This window comes from Leuciscus leuciscus, assembly GCF_965113295.1.
Source record: "Leuciscus leuciscus genome assembly, chromosome: 23".
Lineage (NCBI taxonomy): Eukaryota > Metazoa > Chordata > Actinopteri > Cypriniformes > Leuciscidae > Leuciscus > Leuciscus leuciscus.
The window spans coordinates 19,185,608-19,208,996 of record NC_138747.1 but is presented as its reverse complement, the minus strand read 5'-3'; the positions used below and the strand labels follow the sequence as shown (position 1 = coordinate 19,208,996).

General features: G+C 37.6%; 1 protein-coding gene across 1 annotated transcript; it reads right to left on the bottom strand.

Annotated features, from left to right (window-relative positions):
- Positions 1 to 809: 809 nt before the first annotated feature.
- abcb11b (ATP-binding cassette, sub-family B (MDR/TAP), member 11b) lies at positions 810 to 22,784 on the bottom strand. Its single transcript, XM_082156727.1, has 29 exons — positions 22,561 to 22,784; positions 22,371 to 22,464; positions 22,260 to 22,278; positions 22,138 to 22,158; positions 21,996 to 22,050; positions 20,246 to 20,490; positions 19,763 to 19,850; positions 19,477 to 19,610; positions 19,215 to 19,386; positions 15,771 to 15,895; positions 15,484 to 15,658; positions 15,236 to 15,349; positions 14,283 to 14,393; positions 14,073 to 14,198; positions 13,787 to 13,990; positions 12,767 to 12,937; positions 12,484 to 12,685; positions 11,967 to 12,048; positions 11,426 to 11,555; positions 11,181 to 11,348; positions 10,995 to 11,099; positions 9,079 to 9,240; positions 8,785 to 8,988; positions 8,446 to 8,687; positions 8,214 to 8,370; positions 6,905 to 7,102; positions 6,589 to 6,795; positions 5,628 to 5,774; positions 810 to 5,537 (listed from the first exon to the last, which is right to left on the bottom strand). The coding sequence occupies exons 2-29, from the start codon at positions 22,444 to 22,446 to the stop codon at positions 5,337 to 5,339; spliced, it is 4,041 nt and encodes a 1,346-aa protein (XP_082012853.1). The 5' UTR covers positions 22,447 to 22,464; positions 22,561 to 22,784; the 3' UTR covers positions 810 to 5,336.
- Between the last annotated feature and the right edge of the window lie 605 nt (positions 22,785 to 23,389).

Genomic DNA, 23,389 nt, shown 5'->3' with positions numbered 1-23,389 from the left:
ATCCCACCCGAGACTTTCTATGAGGTTCAAGTCGGGTGACTGTGATGGCCACTGTAGGATCTTCCAGGAATTCTTCTGCAACCAAGCCGTGGTGGATTTTGAGGTATGCTTGGGATCATTGTCCTGAAGGTCCAAGATTCAGCTTCCTCACTGATGGCTCAACGTTTTCTCCTAGGATTTCCTGATACTTCAATGAATCCATCTTGCCGTCCACAAGCTGCAGGTTTCCAGTACCAGAGGATGTAAATCAGCCGCAGAGCATCACCGAGCTCCACCATGCGTAACTGTAGACAGAGTGTTCATTTCAGCATATGCTTCAATCTTCTTTCTTCAGACACACCGCTGATACATACGGCAGAAAAGGTCCAGTTTTGTTTCATCACCTCACAAAACAGAATCCCAAAACTTCTGTGGCTTATTTATATGATTTTGAGCACTTTTCATGTGTTTTTGGATCAGTAGTGGTGTACGTCTTGGAGTTGTGGCATGCGTTTAGTAGGCGCCTTACTGTGCAGCTGAAACCAAGTCTTGCAGGTCCTTTGCAGTCACTCAATGTTTTTTCTGAACCTGCCTTCTCAGGAATCTGGTTGCAGCCGCTGATAGCTTCCTTTTTCTGCCCCGTCCAGGCAGTGTAACCACTGTTCCTTTAACTTTGAACTTGTGAACTATGCTTCCACCGGTGTCTCTAGGAATATTTAGTGCCTTCGCAATCTTTTTGTTTCCTGTTCCTTGTTTGTAAAGGACAATGATATCTTCTCGTAACTTTTTGGACCATTCTTTTGTCTTTTGAGCCGTATTTACAACATGCAGTCAAACGTGACACTCAACAAACCTAGCCAGTTCAGATATTTCATGTGTTCTAGCTCAAGCACACCTTGTGCAACTAATGAAGCCCTTGATTAGTTGCATCAGCTGAGCTTGAGACAACACCTGTTTTGCAGATTTGTGCTTGTGTGAGGGATTCTATTCAGAGGGTTGAATAATTTTGAGACTGCAGAAGTCAGTTGAATTTGGGGAAACCACTTGAAACATTTGTTGTGTTGAGCTATTTCAATTACTTTTGTTTGATTTGTTCATTGCAAACAGCTGAAATTCTGTAAATTTTGCCAATAAACCTGATTTGCAATGGGGGTTGAATAATGTTGATTACAACTGTATATTTGTTTTTTGTATGTGTGTGCAAAAAACTTTAACATTATAATTGAACCTCAAGGAACATTACAATAATTGTAAAAATCCATGTCATTACTACACACACATGGCAGGAAAATGATTGGAAAAAGATTGTTGCATGAATTATGAATTTGTTAATGATTCATTTTTTGTGCCCACTTTATTCATTTGTTCCCTTGTTTTAATTTAGTTAAATCGTGGCTACGTTTTCACTAAAACAAGGGAATTAATTAGCACAACGTGGCCACAGCTGACCTAAAACAAGGGGACGAATTAATAAATCATGGGAATGGCTCATTACATTACTGATCTTAGCCTACCTCATTTTTTTAAACATAGGCCTATGTACATCATGAACAAGAGATACACACATTTAACATTTCCCACATCGGAAAAATCTTTACTGGCCTACACAAGTGGCTACAAATGCCAAATATTCTTCATTGTTGAATCTTTTGGTAAAGTTACCAGATTCCCAGTTGAAATTCTGTTAATGTTTAACCTGACTTTGTCACATTGTTTGCTTTTGTATGGATTAAACCGTGTACTTTGGCTCGCTCCTTTTTCACCCATTTCAAATCAACTGGTCTCATTTCCACTGCACAAGTATCTCTTCATGTTTTGACCAACTAAGAAGAACATTTTAAACATGGGAAATCATCCCTGCACCCCTACTCCAGCAACTATAGACAGTATTTACAGGGTTGCCCAGGACAACGGGATCCTCCCAGACATCACTCTTGATGGGACGGTGGCAAATCTACTGTCCCTAAATTCCAGCATTGCGCTCAACCTGCAGTATGCGACTGTCCGGCAGAGCCTGACTACAGACCAACTGGGAGCTTTAGACACCAACCTGACCTCTATTTTCGGACAAAGCACTTATGTATCTTACGGAGGTGTTGGAGTTGTAGCGCTTGCTTTATCTTTCCTGCTTGAAGCTCTTGTGTCCAGTATCGTCGGTGTGACCACAGACCCATTTAAAAAGGCTTTCGGATCAGATAACTCTTCGGAAATCGGCAGCATTGCGAGTGAATACCTCAAACTGGTGTCTAAGAGGGCCAATAACTTCGAGGAAATGGGAGAAATAACTGAACTCTATGACCAGAAGCTGAAATACGCTCTAATCGAGCTTTATGAGAGCATGACTTTGGATCAGCAGCTGAACACGTATAGTATTAAGCAGTGGATCAATGGAGCAGCGATCCACCTGCACATGAGGATTCATGGGATTCGTTTGGCTTCTGTCCCTAAAGGTACAGCGGAATCGCTGCGTTTGTCGTACCGAACAGGTTTGGCGAGGTTAATTCAGCTCTATACTGCTTATTTGAGGCAGAACGTAAGAGAGCGGTCCACCATGCAAGGTCCACCGGTAAAGGCGGGATTCTTAATCGTTGAACCTGGTAAGAAGGTTAGACACCGTGTGATTCACAACAGCTGCCAATCTCAGGCTATTGCCACTGCTGTAGTGGGCCGAATTTTATCTGCACAGAATATTGGAAAGATAGAAAGGTTTTTTGATGAAGCTGGTCAAATCTTAGACCGCTTGCTTCAACAGAGAGACACTTTTGAACCACACAGACAACGGCAGATTAATTCTTAACTGGATGTGGATTTCCTTCTGAGGGGACTTTTGAGCTGTTTTTCCAAAAATACTTTGTTGTTTAAACACACTGCATTGTTAAACTGCGCCACATGCTATTTTTGTTGAGTTTGATACCATTGCCATGATATGCTAACTACGGTAAGTGCTGGATGTATTAGCATTAATGAAACAGCTTACCAGATAATAAATACATAAGCTGATACCAGTCTCTTACTGTTGATGTAAAATAATTATTAAAGTGCTATTAACCCATTAAATTATGCTAATATAGATTATGCACATCAATTGTAAAACGGCACATGCAGAGAGATTTGCAGTTTGTAAACATAAAGCAGGATAGAGTACAATAGAGAATAACAGTCAATGACTGTATGTAACATCAGATTGATCAGAGAGGCATCAGTAGAAGGGAGACAGATGGCATCAAATACAGCATTTTACATTACAGTATGTATGCCATGTGATACTGACAGTTTACCATGGTAGAGACTGCCACTACTGTAACTCACCCTTCATCTGTAAAGGTCAACTACAGTATAGAGTCATATATGGTATACAGTGAGAACATTTACTGTATTGCCAGCAAACTCTGTTCTAACACAGAACCTCAAGGCAGTTTTATGCAGTAACTTCATCACACCTTTTGATAACACACTATAGATACTATTACAAACATAATGGATTTCTAATGTTGCAACTGTAGCCTGTATTAATGTAATTATTTCAGCAACCAGGGTGAATTGAAACATCTTGCATTGTTTGCTGTTTAATTAATTGATTGTTAAAAGTACTAAATTGAAAGAAGATAATACTGTTGTGTTTCTGTGATTAAACCAATGTTCTCATTACATATTACAATAATCTTGTATCTGAAACAATGATTATGTGGACTGAAATGTGTATAACTGTAATGAAAGCATCACATCAGGTTTTGAAAGAATGACCAGCTGTGTTACAAGTGTGATCAGTTTGGATTTTTGTGCTTAGAGTTTTGAAAATGTACACCTTTTTCTTGTGACAACAGTACCAAAGCGAATAAAAAAAACTGTAAGCAAACAGCACAACAAAATGTGCTGTAAGTGATACTAGCCGTTTTGCTTAAGCAATTTAGCAAATTTCAACCTCACAGAAGCCCCATGTCAGAAACAAATGGTTGTCACAAAAAAAATGTACGTGCTCAATTGAGGCGTATAATTTGTATCCGGTAAGGCATACATAAACTAAGATACAGAGGATGTGATTATAACTGGACTCATTGGAATCATCATAAGGGGTTGGTTGTAATATTTGTAATGAACTGTTACAACTATCCCCACCCCCAAACTGCCATACCTAACTGTTTTAGCATGTGGGTTAAAGTTAGCATGAATGCAAAGCATCAAATTAAACTAGAGAAATGGCTACTTAAAGTTTTGTGGTGAAAATCAAGCTTTCAATGTTGTTTATATGTCAATGTGGTGTTTTTAATATGCTTTAAGACAAATCATGTGCAAATTCATAGGTCAACACCATTGCTAGCATTTTCTCCTTAAAACTGCAGTGAACCAAAGACAGTCTCAAAAACATGGTTTGAAATCGCTGTTGTTTCTGATGTCACAAACTACCTTGTAAACAATAACGTCAATGTGATCGTCAACGATTGGATCTCTGAGATGGTGTGAGTGAGTGGAGGCGGGGCTAATCTGCATATTCAAAGAACCACATATACTAAATGAGGCAAGGGTGTAGAGTTACATTAAAGCTATTTTAAGGCATGAAGACATTTTTTTCCAAGGAAAAAAAACACTTAAATATATCATTTTGGTGATCAAAGATAAGTTTTAAGGAATAAAATGATTGACTACAGGTGGACTTTAAAGTTATTCTACGTCAAATTTCAGATTTAAGAGAATTTATTAAGGCTGATCTGAATGATCTGTCCTGATAGAATGGGGGTAGAATTGTTCTCTGTTGATGGCCATTCAAAAATATGATAAAAAGTTTTTACAAGCAACATATGAATTGCAAATATTGAATTACATTATACAGTACATGTTTTACCACAGACAGATGTTTGGAGGGGTATTAAAAGCACAAACTGGACTCTAAACTTTTATGTTTTCACTCTCTGCTGCATTTGTAGTCACAGCTCACGACAGTCGCTAATGAAGGGTTTGGGATTGTTCAGGTTTTTGTGGCGCCACCATTAAATCAGTGTTGTCATGACATCATTTCCTCTGGCTCCAGAGCGATTAATCATGACATTTACAGCTCAGACTGCTATTTTGTTTAATCTTTTTATTTAATAGTACATAAATACATTCATTTTGCAATGCATACAACAAACAGTTCTTATTTTTAGAATTCAGTGTTGTTAGATTAAGGTTTTTTTTCTCGACATATGTGAAATATGTAATTGTATTAGCCTACTGAAATTAATTTTTATACAATATTTACTCAAAACTCAGTACAAATATTTCTGTCAAGAAGGTGTGTTAATCAGCCAAATATCAGCTGATTTATTATTATATTTGTCTATGTATCACTAGAAGGATGTATGAAACCCTTTCCTGTGAGATTAGCTGATTGGAGCTCCGGTCGTGACGAGTTTGTAGTACGCCCCCTTCAGGCCCATGAGATAGTCGTGTGCGCCCTTCTCGATAACATATCCTCTAGACATCACAGCTATGATGTCAGAGTTCTGGATAGTAGACAGACGGTGAGCAATGACGATACAAGTTCTGCCTTCTCTTGCTTTATCCAAAGCCTCCTGTACAGTCTGGCACACAGATGAACAAACAGACTGGATGAGTTCTCACACAACTAACAAACAATGAAAATCCTCTAAAACTTGCGCTTTCTGGCTCACCTTTTCACTTTCTGTGTCCAGTGCTGAGGTGGCCTCATCCAGTAGAAGTATTTTGGGGTCTCGTATGATCGCCCTGGCTATAGCAATGCGTTGCTTTTGACCCCGGGAAAGCTGGGAACCTTGGGAACCAACATTAGTGTCGTATTTCTGCATCATGGGAGGAATAAACAATCAAGCAATTAACATTTGTCACACTCATAAGAACCCATTAAAGATTTTTATTTTGTATCTGTTATTATAATAACAGATTAATAATAATTATATTTAGAATGTGGTATATCATGGTAAATCATGCTAGAACATGGTAAATCAAGGTAAACTAAGATAAAATCATGGTAAACTATGCTAGAACAGGGTAAATCATGGTAAACAATGATAAATCATGATAAACTATGGTAAATCATGCTAGAATATGGTCTTTTCCATCTATGATGTCAGTGGTTACATGCTTGCTAAATAAAACTTGTGCTTAAAGGCCTTAACTGATTGAACCCCGATAAATGCTGCTTGCAGCTTTAATATATTATTATTATTATTATTGCTCTTATAATTTCTTATTACTTTAAATGTAGTTAAATGTTTTTTGTTTGTTTTTTGTATAGCACTTTCATTAAAGGTATAGCGGAGGATCTTTCCAAATTTTAGATAAGACCCGCCCTCTCCACTTTTTGAAAAGTTTGATTGATTCACTAGAATGATTGACAATTAGGAGGACCAATAGTTTAGACTACCCACCAGGAAGTAAAACATCCTCTGCTATACCTTTAAACTTATGTTGTTTTTAAATGTCCTTTATAAATAAATGACTTCATAAATGAATCATTTTTTTTAATCTAAAGATGTGAACAGCTTAGAGCAGAATCTCCGAGCTGTCGTTTTGTAATTAAAGTAGATTCCGACACAAAGTGAATGCAGCATTAATTCTAAATCCTTGTAATCCGAAGATTCCCAAAACTAACACCTCAGGAAGTGACATGACAAAGTCATGCAGCTGGGCCTTCTTGGCTGCGGAGATGACATCATCCATGCTGAGCTCTCGTTCATTGTCTCCATAGCGGATGTTTTCTGCAATACTGCAGTCAAACAGAATTGGCTCCTGAGAGACGATCCCAATCTTAGAGCGCAGGAAAGCAACGTTGACCCGAGTGGAGTCATGGCCATCAATGAGCTAATTGATAAAGAACAATGATTAGATCACAAACTCAGTGTTTCAATAAAGATTTTAAAGCAAAAACCCCATTCAAAATATCAGTGAAAGATCTTAACCGTCTTCTTACCACACGTCCATTGTTAGGATCATAGAATCTCTCCAACAGTTGAACGCTAGTGCTCTTGCCACAGCCGCTGCTGCCCACAAAGGCCAAAGTCTGTCCCGGCTTAACACTCACATTCAGACCATTCAGAACCTGAATATCTGGCCGGGTCGGGTACGTGAACTTGCAGTCTATAAACTCAATATCCCCTTTAAAATTATCCTTAAAGAATAAGAAAAAGAAAGAGAAAGTGTTTTGTGACGGTCAAATTGTCAAGTCAAGTCAAGTTTATTTGTATAGCGCTTTTCACAATACAGATTGTATCAAAGCAGCTTCACAGTATTAAATTAAAATAATACAACAAAGTTTTTTTTCAAGAGGAATTTATTGATTGATAAAATTAAATTAAATATCCCCAAATTGTGTGTTGTGTTATTGTTAAATTGCTGTGCCAAGAAATAATGCAGTACTAAAATGTAATGTTAGAAACATTGTTTACATCGCCTACATTTCTATATGATATATGACAAATACATTTCAGTCCTAATAACAGATATTGTGATAAACATACTGTATTTTCCGGAATATGAGTCACATTTTGTACCATCACAATCACCTGAATGAGAGGTATATCAGCCCATAAATTTTAATTAAGCCATACGTCAGCTTTGTATTGTTTCGCAAGCTGATCAACTGATTTTCTAACAATACTCCATGAGTTATTCCACTGGACTACACATGGAATCTCTGGTTTCTCTTCTCAAGGTTTTTTTTTTTTGGCAGGGGATTAATCTACATATATAAACGTTTATTTTCCTTCTCTCGTTCACCTTCTCTCTAAACAACAGAAATAATTAATTGGTCAATGACATTAAATAATGGTCAATGCAATAAGTCAATTAAACTACTGGAGATTACTGTGGTCTGTTTGTTCGCAAGATAAGACATGTCAAGTTTATTTGAATAGCATATTTCCCACACACATGTAATTCAGTTTTGCTTTAAATTTGTTAAGGATTGTGGTTTATAATAAACATTTTTATAGCTAATGAATGCTACCATAATTTATGCTTAATTTATAATTGCATTTTTCAATCTTGTTCTGTTAAATTTGAAGGATTTGTTGTGGAGTGTGAGGCGAAACTAAAGTACATATTTATAGTGTTTAGAATATATGTAAACGTTTCGTTTTATTAACAGGTATTTTACATTACGAAGCGACTTGTCTGTGTTTTTTCACTCAGCAATCCAATTTTGACCCTGTGAAACTTTTGGTGTGACTTTATTCCAGATAATACGGTCCATAAATGGTTGTTATTGATAATTGAATTACCCATTTGTCTCCTTCATTGCTGTAGGTGCTAATTTTGGGTATGTGGTCGAGTAGCTTGAAGAATCGCGCGGCAGATATCTTGGCTTTGGCGTAGTCTGGAGTGTAAGAGGACGCTCGACCGAGAGCTGTGCCGCTGGTTACAATCGCTGAAATCACCCTGTATTGATAGAACCCCTCCAAATTATGAACATTTACTAAACCAGCAATACACTTTTTGGCATTGTTGTCTCACCTGAAAACCATACTGAAGTGTAGCCCCTCTTGATAGACCAGGTATCCACCGAATCGATAGGAGGCGGAGTTCGCCATGAAGACCACACACTGGGAAAACCCATAGCAGGCACCGTAAACATTAGCCTTCTTCAGCGCGGCCTGGTACGGGGCCTCCAGCTGCGTGTTGAACATATCCACAAAACTGCGCTCTTTTCCAAGGCCGGCAATGGTGCGGATGTTATTCAGAGCTTCTCCAGAAATCTGCGCTCAGAAACAGACACAGACACTTTTAAAAAGCCTGATGTAGAAGCTGATGAGTAGGTGATTTTACCAATACTCCAGTCTAACGTGAGCTCACCCGTCCTGCTGTCTCCATGGCCTCTTTGTCCTGCTTGGCGAATCCGGTTAGCATCTTAGCCTGAAACCCTCCAGAGAGAGCCAGGAAGGGCAGAAAGCACAGGATAACCATAGTGAGCTTCCAGCTGAAGTAGAAGGAGATGATAATGGCCACACCGATGTTGGTCAGAGAATTCACGATCATGCCGATCTGAGAACCTGTGGCCTGGAGTGAGAGTTTTTTTTACTGTAATTTAAATGTGCCGCAGATCATGTAGTCGTAATGAAAAAAGGATCAGCAAAATGTTTTTCTTACTCCCTGGACTTGTGAGGCATCAGTGGCCAGTCTTGTGGTCAAAGCACCAGGGCTGTTTCTGCGGTCATCAAACCAGCCGATCTCCTGCCCCAGCATTGCATGAAAACCCAGACGCCTCAGTCTACGTGTCAGAAGTTCCCCAGATTTAGAGAATGCATAGCCCTAAAGAAAGAAAGAAAGAAAGAAAGAAAGAAAGAAAGAACAAACAAACAAACAAACAAAAGTAGCTGTAATAAATATCTAGATATTTTGAAAGCAAACAAAGACCCAAAGCACTATATTATGTTTTATTAACAAAGGTCGGGAGGAGCACGTTCAGATAATCAAACCTAATTAGACACGAGTGGCGCACACTCTGTTAATCAAACCAATCAACGAGTTAAGGGGTGTATATATACAGCAAACTCGCCTCTGTTCGATGACAGTTTAACAGCATCCCTCTATCACCTCATCTCATCACTTCTAGTCCTAAATACTCTTACAACAACAGGGGGGGGGGGGAGTACTCTGGGTTCGAGCAAAAATTCCGAGCTCAGAGCCTTCCCCCCGGACAGCACACCAAATACGCATAATATTTACTCTGTTTAATTGATGTAAGTGTGAACTCGTGAAACAAACACGTGAACACAGCAAAAGCTGCTAATTTCACATCTCATTTAATTCCAAAATGTGCCGGAGCGTAATTAGTAATGCGAAATGAGATGCATTGTTAGTGTTGTCAAAAGGGCAATTATCGGGCACACTATAGAATATATTATAGAATATAGCTGTATGATGTTGGACATGGTTTGGCCGCCTGATACAAATTTGAGGTCTTTTAATGCCAATTAATAATGATTACAATAAAATGTTACCTCAGATTAAAAAACTTAACACTAGACTGTTTTTGTTTCCTATAGCCACCATTTCAATCCTGCATGTAATGCAGTTCACCGAACGAGTCACGGCTTGATGATTTAAAACTCTGAACGAATCTATTTTACCGAGTTTTGACTGCCGTACAGTCTGACATTGAAGACTACTGAGATCCTACAGTGTGACATGGCTTACAGCAGGGATGATGTACGTACAGTCTAACAAGCAACAATCATAAAGGACTACCATAAATCATTCAGGTTGCACTCGGCTTTTAGCACTCTTGCAAGTGCAACATGTTCCTGGTCCAACATCTTTGTTGCATTCCGATCAACCAATCAGATTTCAGGGACACGTTTAAAGTTTATGTCAAGTTTAGGCTTATAACCAGGGTTCCCAGACTGCAACATAGTGTCGGCCCAGATCCGGCCCACATCTGGTATGTGTGGAGTCCACGTGTACCAGATGTGGGCCGGATATGGGCAGACACTATGTTGCAGTCTGGGTTAGGTGCTTCTACATCAGTTATTCACCTATCATTTCCCTTTGATTTTAGGGATAATTTATGGGTAGGGTTAGGATTACATTTTCGAACAGGAATGTTGATCCAGAATCAACAAAATATGTTGACCCAGGAACGCTTCTAACTCTGCAAAATCAGGCTTGTTGCCTTGCTGCCCTACCAGGCAATGACATGATAGCTTAAATGTCATGGAATGGAACGCACAGGATTGTGGGATATCAAAGGCAGCGAAGGATACATCTATGCTGCTTTCAAAACAGATCGATCAGATGAAGGTATCTCAGGAGACAGGAAGTGAAGCTAACATTAGATTCAGGCGTGCCTTGTTGCCGTCCTTTCTTGGATTTTTAAGCTTCCGGACGCAACCACTGGTTTACTGACCCAGGCATTTGAAAGTAATTATATCACCCCCTTGAGGTTAGTTAACACCAATGACTATAACTATGCTATAATGCATAGCATTTTTGGTCTATCTGTAATAGTTTACAATATCTTTACGATATATATTATAATGAAAAGGCTTAATATGAAGACAAACCTGTAACACTTGTGTGAAAAATGAAACCAAACCAACAAATACAAAGAACAGACAGATGCCATTAATTTCCCTCCGTTGTTCAACAGGATCAGGCATCGAGAATGTCTGCAAGTAAAAAGAAAGAGATGAAAGCCATGCTTACAGAAAACACATGTCGTAGAGGAGAATAGCAGGCAGAAACCTCACCGCCAGGATTTGGCTGAAGAGGAGAGAGTAGACTGGGTTCACCCCTCCATTCACAGCGGCTCCAAAGCTTCCAAAGAGCATGTAGGGCCATTCAGGAGCGTTATATTTGAGAATACGAGTCACTGGAGCTGGTTCCACCTCTTCTACATCATCCTCAATAATGCTGCTCTGTATACACATACAGTATGCACATACATGAGATGTTTGTGAGATATGTCAGGCCCATGGAGGTGAAGAGATCTAACCTTTCCCATGAACTCCTGAGGAACGCAGGTTTCAGAGTATGAGCGAGGGCCTAGCTCTCCAGCAAAGGCCACTGAGGATTCAGGTACAACATTCGACAGCTGTGATCGAGATCTTTGGTGAATAGAAGCCCTGCAGATATAATGAAAAAGTGAAAAACTATATTAAAATTGTATTCTTATACACACTTTAAGGCACTTACCACTGTATTAACAATGGAGCTGCCTACTTGAGGAAAGTTTTTCCAACCATAATTTTTTATGCAATATCCCAAAATGCACAAAAAAAATAGGTGGATGAAAACATAGCTAATGACATTTTGACCACTGAAATAGGAAGTGTACCCAGTTTCCATTTAAAAATCTGGTCACTTTAGATTTTTTTAATATTAGCTTTGCAACATACCACCATCAAATTCTACTGGAATCAACTGATCATTAGTTTAGTCTCTTGTGGGTTCATGTAAACGCTAACTAGGGTTTGAAAAAAGCTTGAGCATTCTTTAAAGAAAGCTTGTGTAATAAAGTTTTTCACCATTTTTACCTCAAGCTAGCTCGATAGCTTCCTGCCCTGTTGAGACTCTTTCTCTCTGCATCAGGATCAATACTCTCAGCTTCCTCCATCTCTGAGAAGAGTGGGAGACAGAAAGATTAGAATGACATATTCACTTCAAATCCTTTTCGTTCATTTGAAATAAAGCTGAAATAAAATCAAATATAAATATTGAATGGAAAACTTTAAATGAACAATTCAACGAAAATTTGAAATGATGCCTTGGCAACTTACTGACATAAAAAAGTACAAAAATTACTAAAACTGAAATTGAAATCAAAATAAATTAAAGATAAATAGTGAGAGTCACTGACAGCAAGTAAAAATAGGATGTTTTTCAGGTCGGTGGCAATGGGTTCAAAGTTAAAATAATTTGAACTTTGAGTACCACGTGACAATTCAGGGTGCTTTGCCCCACAGAGTTCAATGCATCGGAGAACATTGACACTAGTCATGTGAACTGATCTTAGTACAGAGTACTAACAGTAGTAAAGAGAGAGTGTGTTACCCTGTTGGGCTTTTTGATTGAGGGCTTTGTCTCCCTGGCTCTGAAGAGTGACCAAGGTGAAGTAGACCCCCTTTCTATCCAGCAGCTCCTCATGTTTTCCTCGTTCCACGGCACGGCCATGCTCGAATCCCACGATCACATCTGCATTCTTTATCGTGGATAAACGGTGAGCGATGGAGATGGTGGTGCGACCCATTCGTACCTTCAATAGAGGATTGATGGTTGTTCAACTCTTCAGTGATTTCCATGTACAATATTTTATTTACTTTTTGTAAATGCTGACCTTGTCCAAAGCCTCCTGTACGACAGCTTCACTCTCGTTGTCCAGAGCTGATGTGGCCATGTCAAGCAGGAGGATTCTGGGATTCCTCACAAGTGCCCGGGCTATTGCGATTCTCTGTTTCTGCCCGCCACTCATCTGGCCACCTCCCTCACCTACCGAAGTGTCAAATTTCTAAAAAGAAAATATCAAAAAGTTTAAGAAACATATTTACTATATTATACACTATCTTTCAAAGGTTTGGGGTCAGTAATACTTTTTTTAAATTTTTTGAAAGAAATATTTTATGCTAACCAATGCTGCTTTTATTTGATTAATAAAACTATAATGTTCTAAAATATTATTACAATTTAAAACTGTTTTATGTTTTTGTAAATATATTAAAATGTAATTTATCCCTGTGATGGCAAAGCTGAATATTCATCATCATTACTCCAGTTTTCAGTGTCACATGATCCTTCAGAAATCATTCTAATATGATGATTTGGTGATAATAATAAGAATAATTTCTTATTGGTATCAATGTTAAAAACAGTTGTGCTGCTAAAAAAAAAAGTGAAAATGTGATCTTTAAAAAAAAAAATGAAATTGAAATTGGAATCTTTTGTAACATTATAAATGTCTTTTTGTCACTTTTAAACAATTTAATGCATCTTTCCTGATTAAAAGTATTAATTTCTTTAAATACAAATCTTACTGACCCCAAAGTTTTGAAGGGTAGTATAAAATGGGGTTTAAAGGAGGGATTCAAATGTAATTTAAACAGAAACCTTCAGGATTTTGCAATATTTGAAACAAAAAGAAAATAATAATATAATATAATATAATATAATATAATATAATATAATATAATATAATATAATATAATATAATATAGCTGGGATAGGCTCTAGGCCTCCCGTGACCCTACAGAGGTTAAGTGTTATGGAGATGGATGGACGGATGGATAATAATATAATAGAGACCAAGATGGTCATTAATTATGATGTCTATGTTTGTTGGACATATTTAGTGGTCTCCTGCCTGTGGTAAATCCATGATGAAGTTATAGGCGTTGGCCTCTTTGGCTGCTGTGATGATCTCATCGTTCGAGACTCCAGGACGCCCATATCGAATGTTCTCAGCAATGGTGGTCGCAAACAGAACCGGCTCCTGCTCCACAATTCCAATCAGAGAACGCAGCCACTGGATGTTCAGGCCCCTGATGTCATGACCATCCAACGTAACCTGGAGTGAAGGAACACTTTCAAGGATTCCTGAATGATGTTCACCAAAAATACTGCAGCATGTAAAAGAGATGTTTCTTTACCATCCCTTCTTTGGGGTCATAGAAGCGTTGAATGAGCTGGATCGCGGTGCTCTTCCCAGCGCCACTGGGACCCACAAACGCTGTTGTCTCTCCTGACTTAACCTGCAGATTAAGCTGATCGAGGATCTGTGAGAAGGAAGAGAGTAGAGGTCATCTAAAGTAGGAACACAGCAGAGAGCCATCTGGTACTGGTGAACATTTCAACTTTACCTTCACTTCAGGTCGAGATGGGTAATGAAAAGTTACGTTATGAAACTCCAGATCTCCTTTCACTTTGTCTAACTTATATCCAGCCTCAGAGAGACAATCGATCTCTGGTTCCTGAAAATAAGACAATATTCCTGTCAATCCATCACTCGGGAAGGTGTCGGACTGTCTCAGATAGATGTCAGACATGCAATAATACAGCTGTTTTCTTCTGACGGGCACCGGCTTTGAGCTTGCTGGGCTTTTTCATTCTGTGCATTTTTCTACACTTACTAAAATCCAGCACAGAGGGCTTTAACACTCATCTGCCATCTGTGTAAGATCGTATTTTCGGTACTCATGGGATTGACATCTGTCTGATTTTATTTTTTTTCTGTATACAAGTGGTCCAATGTAGATTTTTTACATGTCATACAATTATTAAATTCAATTCAATTTCATTTAACAAATATTTTCAGCATAACAATTAAAGTCAGTTCAGAATAATAATAAAAAATAAAAATAAATAAAAATTTGACTTAAAAATAAAAACAAATGAAGTAAAATGAATAAAAAACATACATTTCTTGTTCATTTTACATCATTTTTACTCAAAAATGCAGTTTATTTACAGGTTTAAATTAGATGTTGAATCTCAAGTTTTCATAATTTTGATCTGATTTTGTATTTTTTATATTTCTATTTATTGCTTTAATTTATACTGTATTTTAGTTTTAGCTATTTTAGTACTTCAGCTTATTTCATTTCAATTAGCAGTTTTAAGTTCATTTTAAGAGTTTCATCTAACATTTTCATCTAACATTTATATTTTATTATTTCAGCTTTATTTTAATTAACAAAAATGTTAATAGTGTAATAATTTCTTTTGTTTGTTAACAATAACAACACTGGATTTGAGACAGATATCAGTCTTTTCATGTGATTTGTGTGATGTCCGTTGTCCGCAGGGTTCTTACGCGGTCTATGGTCTCAAAGATAATGGTGGCGGCTCCTCTTCCAGCAGCAAAAGCCTCCAGACAAGGAGACGCCTGGCCCAAATTCAGCGCAGCAATAAGCACTCCGAAAAATACCTGCAAAACAAAACGTGATATCGAAACAATATCAGTGTTCTGCCTTTTCTGCCACATCTGTAATGTGAATAACAAAATGAACCTTGATGTGTGGGTTCTTTTTCATGTGCTTGAATGAGATCATGTGTGTGTACCTGTAGTAAAGTCCCTGGACTGTACTCTTGTGTGTCCACTACTAAACTGGACCCATACCAGAAAGCTAGTGCGTAACACAGGAAGATGATGAACCACAAGTATCCTGTGAAAAACCCCATGATCAGACCTTTCCTGATGCCCCATCTCTGGGCAGAGATCAGATTACGGTCATACCTGCAGAAAATACAATGTGTAAAGAGTTCGGAGGATATAACACAGCCAGTACATTTCTGATTACAGTGTAGTGCGGGAGTCATTATGTGAAGTAAAGATGATGGTTAGTTACCTGTCCACTTCTTTTTTCTCGCCACCGAATGCTGCCACAGTACGAACAGAAGACAATACCTCATCTGCCACAGCACCTGCTTTAGCGTACGCCTGCAGCTCCATTCCCGTCAGTTTTGCCACAAACTAGACAAGCACAAGCAATCAGAACAAATGTAATATATTGTAATTAACTTTATACAACAGTTTGTCACGGCCCCTCGGATGTGATCGACAAATGGAGTATCTTGGAACTCCACTCAGCCTGTGTTTGTTCCAGACAGACTATAAAATTCACCATGAAATCAAAATGAACACTGCCTTATTTTTATGGAATATTGTATAATAGCATTTATCCATGCAAATCATGTTTTTTTATTTATTAATTTGCCCTCATAATCTTTAATCAAAATAATTTCCCCTCCCACTTGCAACAACGTCTCTTCTCTGAGGATGCGTTCACTGGCGTGAGATCCACCAACAGAAAACCACAATGGTCCAATCAATAGAGTGCTGTGGGGAGGAAGTCAAAACCCAGAAGACAATAGACTGGTGCAGGTATGACATCATCATATTTGAATGGGATTTTTGTTAAATGGCTGAAATAAGGTCTGCGGTTAATACAAGCTCAAGACATTTTCACGTTTTATTCTACATCATAAAATACATAAGTATTACCCCACTCGTGATTTTTTAAGCTGTTGCGTGTCTTGAAAAAGACGGTTGCTAACAAGTGGCTAAATGGGATTAGAGAGGCTGTCGATGAGATTAAACGTCATCACGCTGAACTGCTAAAACTCAGTTCGCTTTTACAACCTCTTTATGTTTATAATTACTATTATAATAACTATTGTAACAAACTTTCTGGGAAAATGTTTTTAGGTAAAAACTGAAAGAGTTGTCGGAAGCTTAGTGACGGTGAAGTTGAAGTCGCAAGTAACGTTAGTTTGTTTATAGCCTATTAGCTTTTTACTTCTGGTGACAGCATAGGCTTCAAAATTCATAAAAGATGTGTTCATCTGTTAAAAAATTATCTTAATGGACAAAATGTGTAAGTATCATAAACTTTTGTTGATCACAGATCTTGGTTTTTGCGATAATCCAAAAGCCTACCGTTACGTTACGTAAAAATCATATTGGGTGTGAGTGTGACGCTAACCGCCGGTTGGCCGTTTTCTTAAGGGATTTGATCATTTTTGAAAATTTTGAAAAAGGGATTTCAATTTATGAGATACTTGTCCTTATCTAGTTACTTATCAGAAACATACATTTTATAAAATAAACATAGCAGCTTCAAAATTCGCATTTTTGATACGGGGGTGTGTAGGGCTTGACGCTTGTAGCTGCGAAAAATAACTACATTTGAGAGGCGGCTTTATGTGCGCAAACTGCGGGAATGAGTACAATTATGGGCAATACATGCAATCCCAAGCCGAAATCCAAGCCCTGTAACACCAACTATATTTGGAATATTCATCCGGAGCAAATGAAACGAGTGAGTGAGAGGAGGGGTGTGTGTGTGTAATTTACATTGTAGAGTAAAACATTGTATCTTCAAGTTATGTTTACCTCAGACCGTATTTTATTCATAAATTGAAAAAAAAAAACATTATAAAAACCCATTGGAAAATCTCGAGAGAACCGGGTCGAATTGGTCTTCCGGGTTTTGACGTCATTCATTTCATCCCGAATTTAATGTTGGGGATTTTTCAGTGACTCTTTCTGTAGGTTACATGTTAAACCAGTAAGGTGGCAAAAATCAGTAGCGCCTCTGTCTGCCATGGCCATGATAGATTTAGCGCTTTTAGTTCAGGAAAGAACAAAATGCAGTTCACACAGAATGTTTTTTGCTTTTACTTTTAAATAGGACCTTTTGTGGAAAATTCACTTTAACATGGTCTTTGAACATAAACGTGTGTCGACAGTGTGTGTACACAACCACCCTATAATGGTAAAAATCCACCCACTTCTTTTTTTTAAATCCCCATAAATCATAAGCAGTGTCTCAGAACAAGCGGTTTGCAGATTGTAGCTTTTGTGATGTCACAAATGTTTAGGCCCCACCCACAACTGCTGACGGACTCTGCCCTATTAGCATAGCCCCGCCCTAAGTGAGCTGTACACAGTCCGACATGTTTATCTCCTCGCCAGAGCAGCATTCAAGAAATGTATTCTTATTAAAGATACTAAAGTTATTCAATCAAGAAAAGTGAGTGAATTTCTGTTTTTCTTTTGTTGTTTGATTCATATGAACACAGCATATATAGCAGTAGGTACTGTATATTACGCTGCTTTCACTTTAATACACAGATCTAATATACACATGCGATTTCTTTACTTGCTGTTTACGTGTCTGTGAAGTTTCAGCTCAAAATACCCAACAGATAATTTATGATGTTGTAAATGCCCATTTTTGAGTAGAAGGGTTGTTTTCGTGCATATATACCTTTAAATGCAAATGAGCTGCTGCTTTCCAGAAGAGGGCGGAGCCACTACAGCTCACTCATCAGATACTCTGCCAAACATGCTTTTTATTGCCAAATCAGTCTAAACTTCTGATTTATGGTTTTCTGAGAGCACACATCCAAAGCATGCACAAATTACGAACTGTCAAATTACACACAAAGTTATGACAAAAAAATGTCACACAAACACAGTCGGTTATGTCTGTGTGAACGTTTTTTGTCATAACTTTGTGTGTAATTTGACAGTTCGTAATTTGAGCTGTAGTGGCTCCGCCCTCTTCTGGAAAGCAGCAGCTCATTTGCATTTAAAGGTATACATGCACGAAAACAACCCTTCTACTCAAAAATGGGCATTTACAACATCATAAATTATCTGTTGGGTATTTTGAGCTGAAACTTCACAGACACATTCTGGGGATATCAGAGACTTATATTACCGGTACATCTTGTAAAAAGAGGCATAATAGGTCCCCTTTAAAAACATGAGATGCAATGCAGTGTAGTGGAATGAAAAATACTCGCATTTTTCAAAGTTCTTTGTCATGCTTTCATTGTTTAAAAAAAACGTGGGACTGAAAAACTCAGTACACTGGTCAAAGATGACAGTCTAGCGCATGTTGATAGAGAAAAATGATTTAAAAGCAGCAACAGAATGTTGCAGGTCTGCAGGTTTCAAAAACTCGATTAAAAGAGCTAATGACGTATAAATCTGTTAATTGAAATCCAGTTTGCCCACATAGTTATCATTATCTTTATCGTTGTCGTTCTTGGTGTGAATGGAGCTGTTGTGTTTAAAATAGAATAGAATAGAATAGAATAGAATAGAATAGAATGAGGCATTTATATAGCGCTTTCATATGTACTACTGTACACCCAAAGCGCTTTACAATCATATCAGGGGATCTCTCCTCAACCACCACCAGTGCAATGTGTGATCTTATGTGTGAAATGCATGAAATCTTATGTATGAAAAAAAGTCCTGATGAATTTTCTTTTCTCACCACAGCCATGAGACCTGCTCCGAGCCCAATCAGAGGAGACACTGAGACGATGACCAGCGTTAGTTTCCAGCCCTTTGCGAAACCCATGAGGAAACCACACACGAATGTGGTGAAGCGCTGGATGAAGATCCCCACCTGATCAGCAATGGCATCGTTTATCTTGTTGATGTCACTAGGATTACATGAGATACACACACACAATGTTAGGTAACTCTTGTTTATTTAGCATTTGTGCTCTGGAAAGTGTTTGAATGTGTCTTACTCAGACATGCGAGTGTTGAGCTCTCCCACAGAGGTGCAGTCAAACCAACCAATCTCCATCCTCATGACCTTCCTGAAATACATCTGCCTGATGATCTGAATCTGTCGTGCTGCTGCAGTGATCCACAGAGAGATCTGAAGGAAACAAAATGAGAAAGAAAACACTTTAATGGATTCTATAATAAGGTCATGCAAAAATTATGCACATTATTGAAGTTTTTGCAAATTTCGTATTGCACATTTACAAAACAAGAAAAAAACAACAGTAATTAGTTGAAAAGTCTCACTTGGAGGTATCCAAGAATGAAGACCCCCGCTCCAATGCCCACATAATAGTAGGCGAAATTGGTCATTTCATATTCAATGTCTAATAGCCTGAAGCAGAAGAGCACACCATCATTAAATAAAAATTTTGAAAAATTGAGAGAGAAACATAGGAAAATCATTTTCAACAGTAGAAAGTTTTATTACATTTATTTATTATTTAAAATAAAAAAGCCAGACACATACATTTGATTTGACTGAATATGTTTTTCTAATATTGAGCAGAAAAAAAGATACACTGTTCCCTTGATACAAAGTAAATAATTTCACTTATTTTTTTGGCTTTAATAAAATGACTAATAATTTCACCTTTACTAATTTTCTCACACAATATAAATGAGTCTTTATACATTCATATAAATAGCTGCATTTGATTTTAGAGAGAGTGAATCCTTCACAAGGGAAAAAAGAAAATGAGTGAAAACCACTGCTTTGTATATTCTCACCCGCATGATTTGGTCATGTTCAGTGCCAGGTTTTCTTCTTGTGTCAGGTTTCGCCACTGTATAGTGTTGTTCACACATACTTTCTCCGGGTCAGTAAGCTCATTGAGCTCGATGTCATACTCTATGAAGGTGTCCGTCAGCATCCCAAACACGAGCAGCATCAGCGGCTGCGCTGAACCGTGAGCAATCGCACACAAGCTCCCAAAAATCATCATCCAGATCTCCCGGCAGCTGGCAAAGCGAAACTGCAGGGGAAATCAATTTACAAGTTCACCAATAATGTATCAAATCAAAGTATGGACTTAATTGCAGTTAGAGGTTTACCTCTTCACTCCCATTTACATGTAATTTTCATTTTTCTTATTATGCTAAGAAGTGTTTTGTGGTTATTTTTACCGCCGTGTAAGGCCTACCCCACAGCACAAATGATGAACTCATATATACAGTATGTATGTTACTGCCCACTGTTTTAATTTACTTTCATCAAATGTAAAACACATATCTACAGTATGTAGGCCTAGGTAATATGTAGTAGTGTAAAAACTTTTCTTCTTTTGTACAGTATTACTTTGTACAAAATTGGTCTTCTGCATAGTACAGCTACTGACCGGCCTAAAAAAAAAGGTTTCTGATTGGATTTAAATAGGCAAATGCTTAAGAGTCAAGTCAAGTCAAGTCAAGTTTATTTGTATAGCGCTTTTCACAATACAGATTGTATCAAAGCAGCTTCACAGTTTTAAATTAAAATAATACAACAAAGTTTGTTTCAAGAGCAATTTATTGATTGATCAAATTAAATGTTTTTTTAATTTTATTAAAAAATAAAAGACTCAATGATTGAGTCTAAGAGATTGAGACTCTTAGACTCAATCATTAAGAGTCTATGATTGGATCATTATTCCAGTGATTGTTATGTTTCTAGCATGTTATATGTTTGGCAACGGTTCTTCTAAGCCTAAGCCAATTGATGAAGTGTGTAGCTTTTTATTTCTTAAACAACCATGAAGACACATCATGGCCATATTCCACAATGACAAAGCCAAAATTCATCAGGCTCAAATTGTGAAAGAATGGTTGTGAGGGAGCATGAAGAATCATTTTCACATATGAAGTGGCTCTGAGTCCAGTCCTTAAATTCATTGAAAGTCTTTGGGATGTGCTGGAGGAGACTTTACAGAGTGCTGGACTCTTGCATTGTCAATACAAGATCTTGACCAAAAATGTATGCACCACTTAATGGAAATAACATCACAACATTTATTTCCATCAAGAGGTGCTTACATTTTTTATCAAGATCTTGTCGAATGATTCTTCATGCTCCCTCATTACCATTCTTTCACATTTTGAGCCGAATGAATCTTGACATTGTCATCCTGTAATACGGCCATGATGCATGGTTGTTTAAGAAATGAAAAGCTACACACTCCATCAATTAAGGTTAGAAGAACTGTTGCCAAACATATATCATGCTATAAACATAATAATCACTGCAATAATTATCCAATCATAGACTCTTAAGCATTTGCCTATTTAAATCCAAAAAGCAACTTTCTTTTTCTTTTAGAACACTCTTGGCCTTACTGGCAATACTAACATGTCACTTACAGTCATTATAAACTGTACATTATGCAACAGGTGTCCATCCGTGTAACATTTTTTTTTTTTTTGGCCCAAACAGGACAATCACAAAACATATTACCACTAACAACAAAATTCCTCTCATTTTTATAATATATCTCAGAGGAATTACCAGCTGAAAATAGCCAACGCGGATGGCCGATTCTTCTTCCTTGCCATCTTTGGACCTGTGAATGAAATAGTTTGTGGTGCTCAAAGTAAATGTGAGAAAACAAGCTTTCATCATCAAGGAAAAGGAGAGAAAGATGACTTACTTTTTATCCTTTCCCATTGTCCTGTATTAAAACAAGTTTAGTTTAGAAACATTAAAAATAAGCAATTCTCAATGCTTTATTTTAAATAAACAAATGTAGATGAAAAAAAAAGCAGAACTTACATGTAATCACCATTTGTCGCTGTAACAGAATCAATATGTTCATTCGTGTCTGAATGGATTGTGCTATAGATTTGAGAATAGTTTTAAATGACACATTTTTAAACACTTTACCCTCATCTGAAAATTCATAACCATCATTTTCCTGTCCAAACTTCTTGATGCTGCGCAGCTTTACGGTTCCTGGCATCGTTCTGTCTGTTCTTGTCTTAATGCCATTAAGAAAACAGATGCTTGAGGATTATTGCATCACAGAGGAACATAATGTATCATTTCAGATTTCAAACCAACACTGTAAACTTACCTGGCTGATCCAAAGTTACTCTCTTTTTCTGAGATTTTTAGTTTTACAGTGAAAACTCTTCCTTGGATGCTCCTAAAATCCAATCATATTCTTAGCAAGTGTCTGGATAGACTCCTTCTAAGCTCCGGGAATGTGTCGGTTGTGAACCTCTCGATTGTTGCCAGCAGTATGTGTTTGTAGTTAAATGTCTTGGTCAGTTTGGCTCAGGTTAGGTAACTGTCCGGAAGGTTTGTTCTGTCAGGGAGGGTGAATGACACTGAGGTAGAATACAAACACTGACATGAGATAATTGTCCCAAAAAAATCAATTCGGACACATGTGCTCACAAGATGATTATTGTGATACTACTGACATTAATTCCCAAAATCTCATTAAAGTCCCCCTGTAGTCAATAATTTTAACCCTCTCAAACTCATCTTTGATCACCAAAATTACACATTTAAAAGTTTTTTCCTAAAATAGCTTGAATGTAACTCTACGCCCTTGCTTCATTTAGTATGTGCTGTTCTATGAATATGCAGATTAGCCCCGCCTCCATTGACTCACACCAGCTCAGTTACAAGGTAGTTTGTGATGTCAGAAACACCAGCAATTTCAAACCATGTTTTTGAGACTGTCTTTGGTTCACTGCAGTTTTAAAAGAAATTCAGCAATGGTGTTGACATATGAATTTGCACTTGCTTTGTCTTAAAGCATATTAAAAACACCACATTGACATATAAACAATATTAAAAGCTTGATTTTCACCACAGGGGACTTTAAGAATAAGATTAAGTTGTTAAAAAAAATTCAGGAGCATCCAATAGGGTGGCCATTTGTCATACAGTCG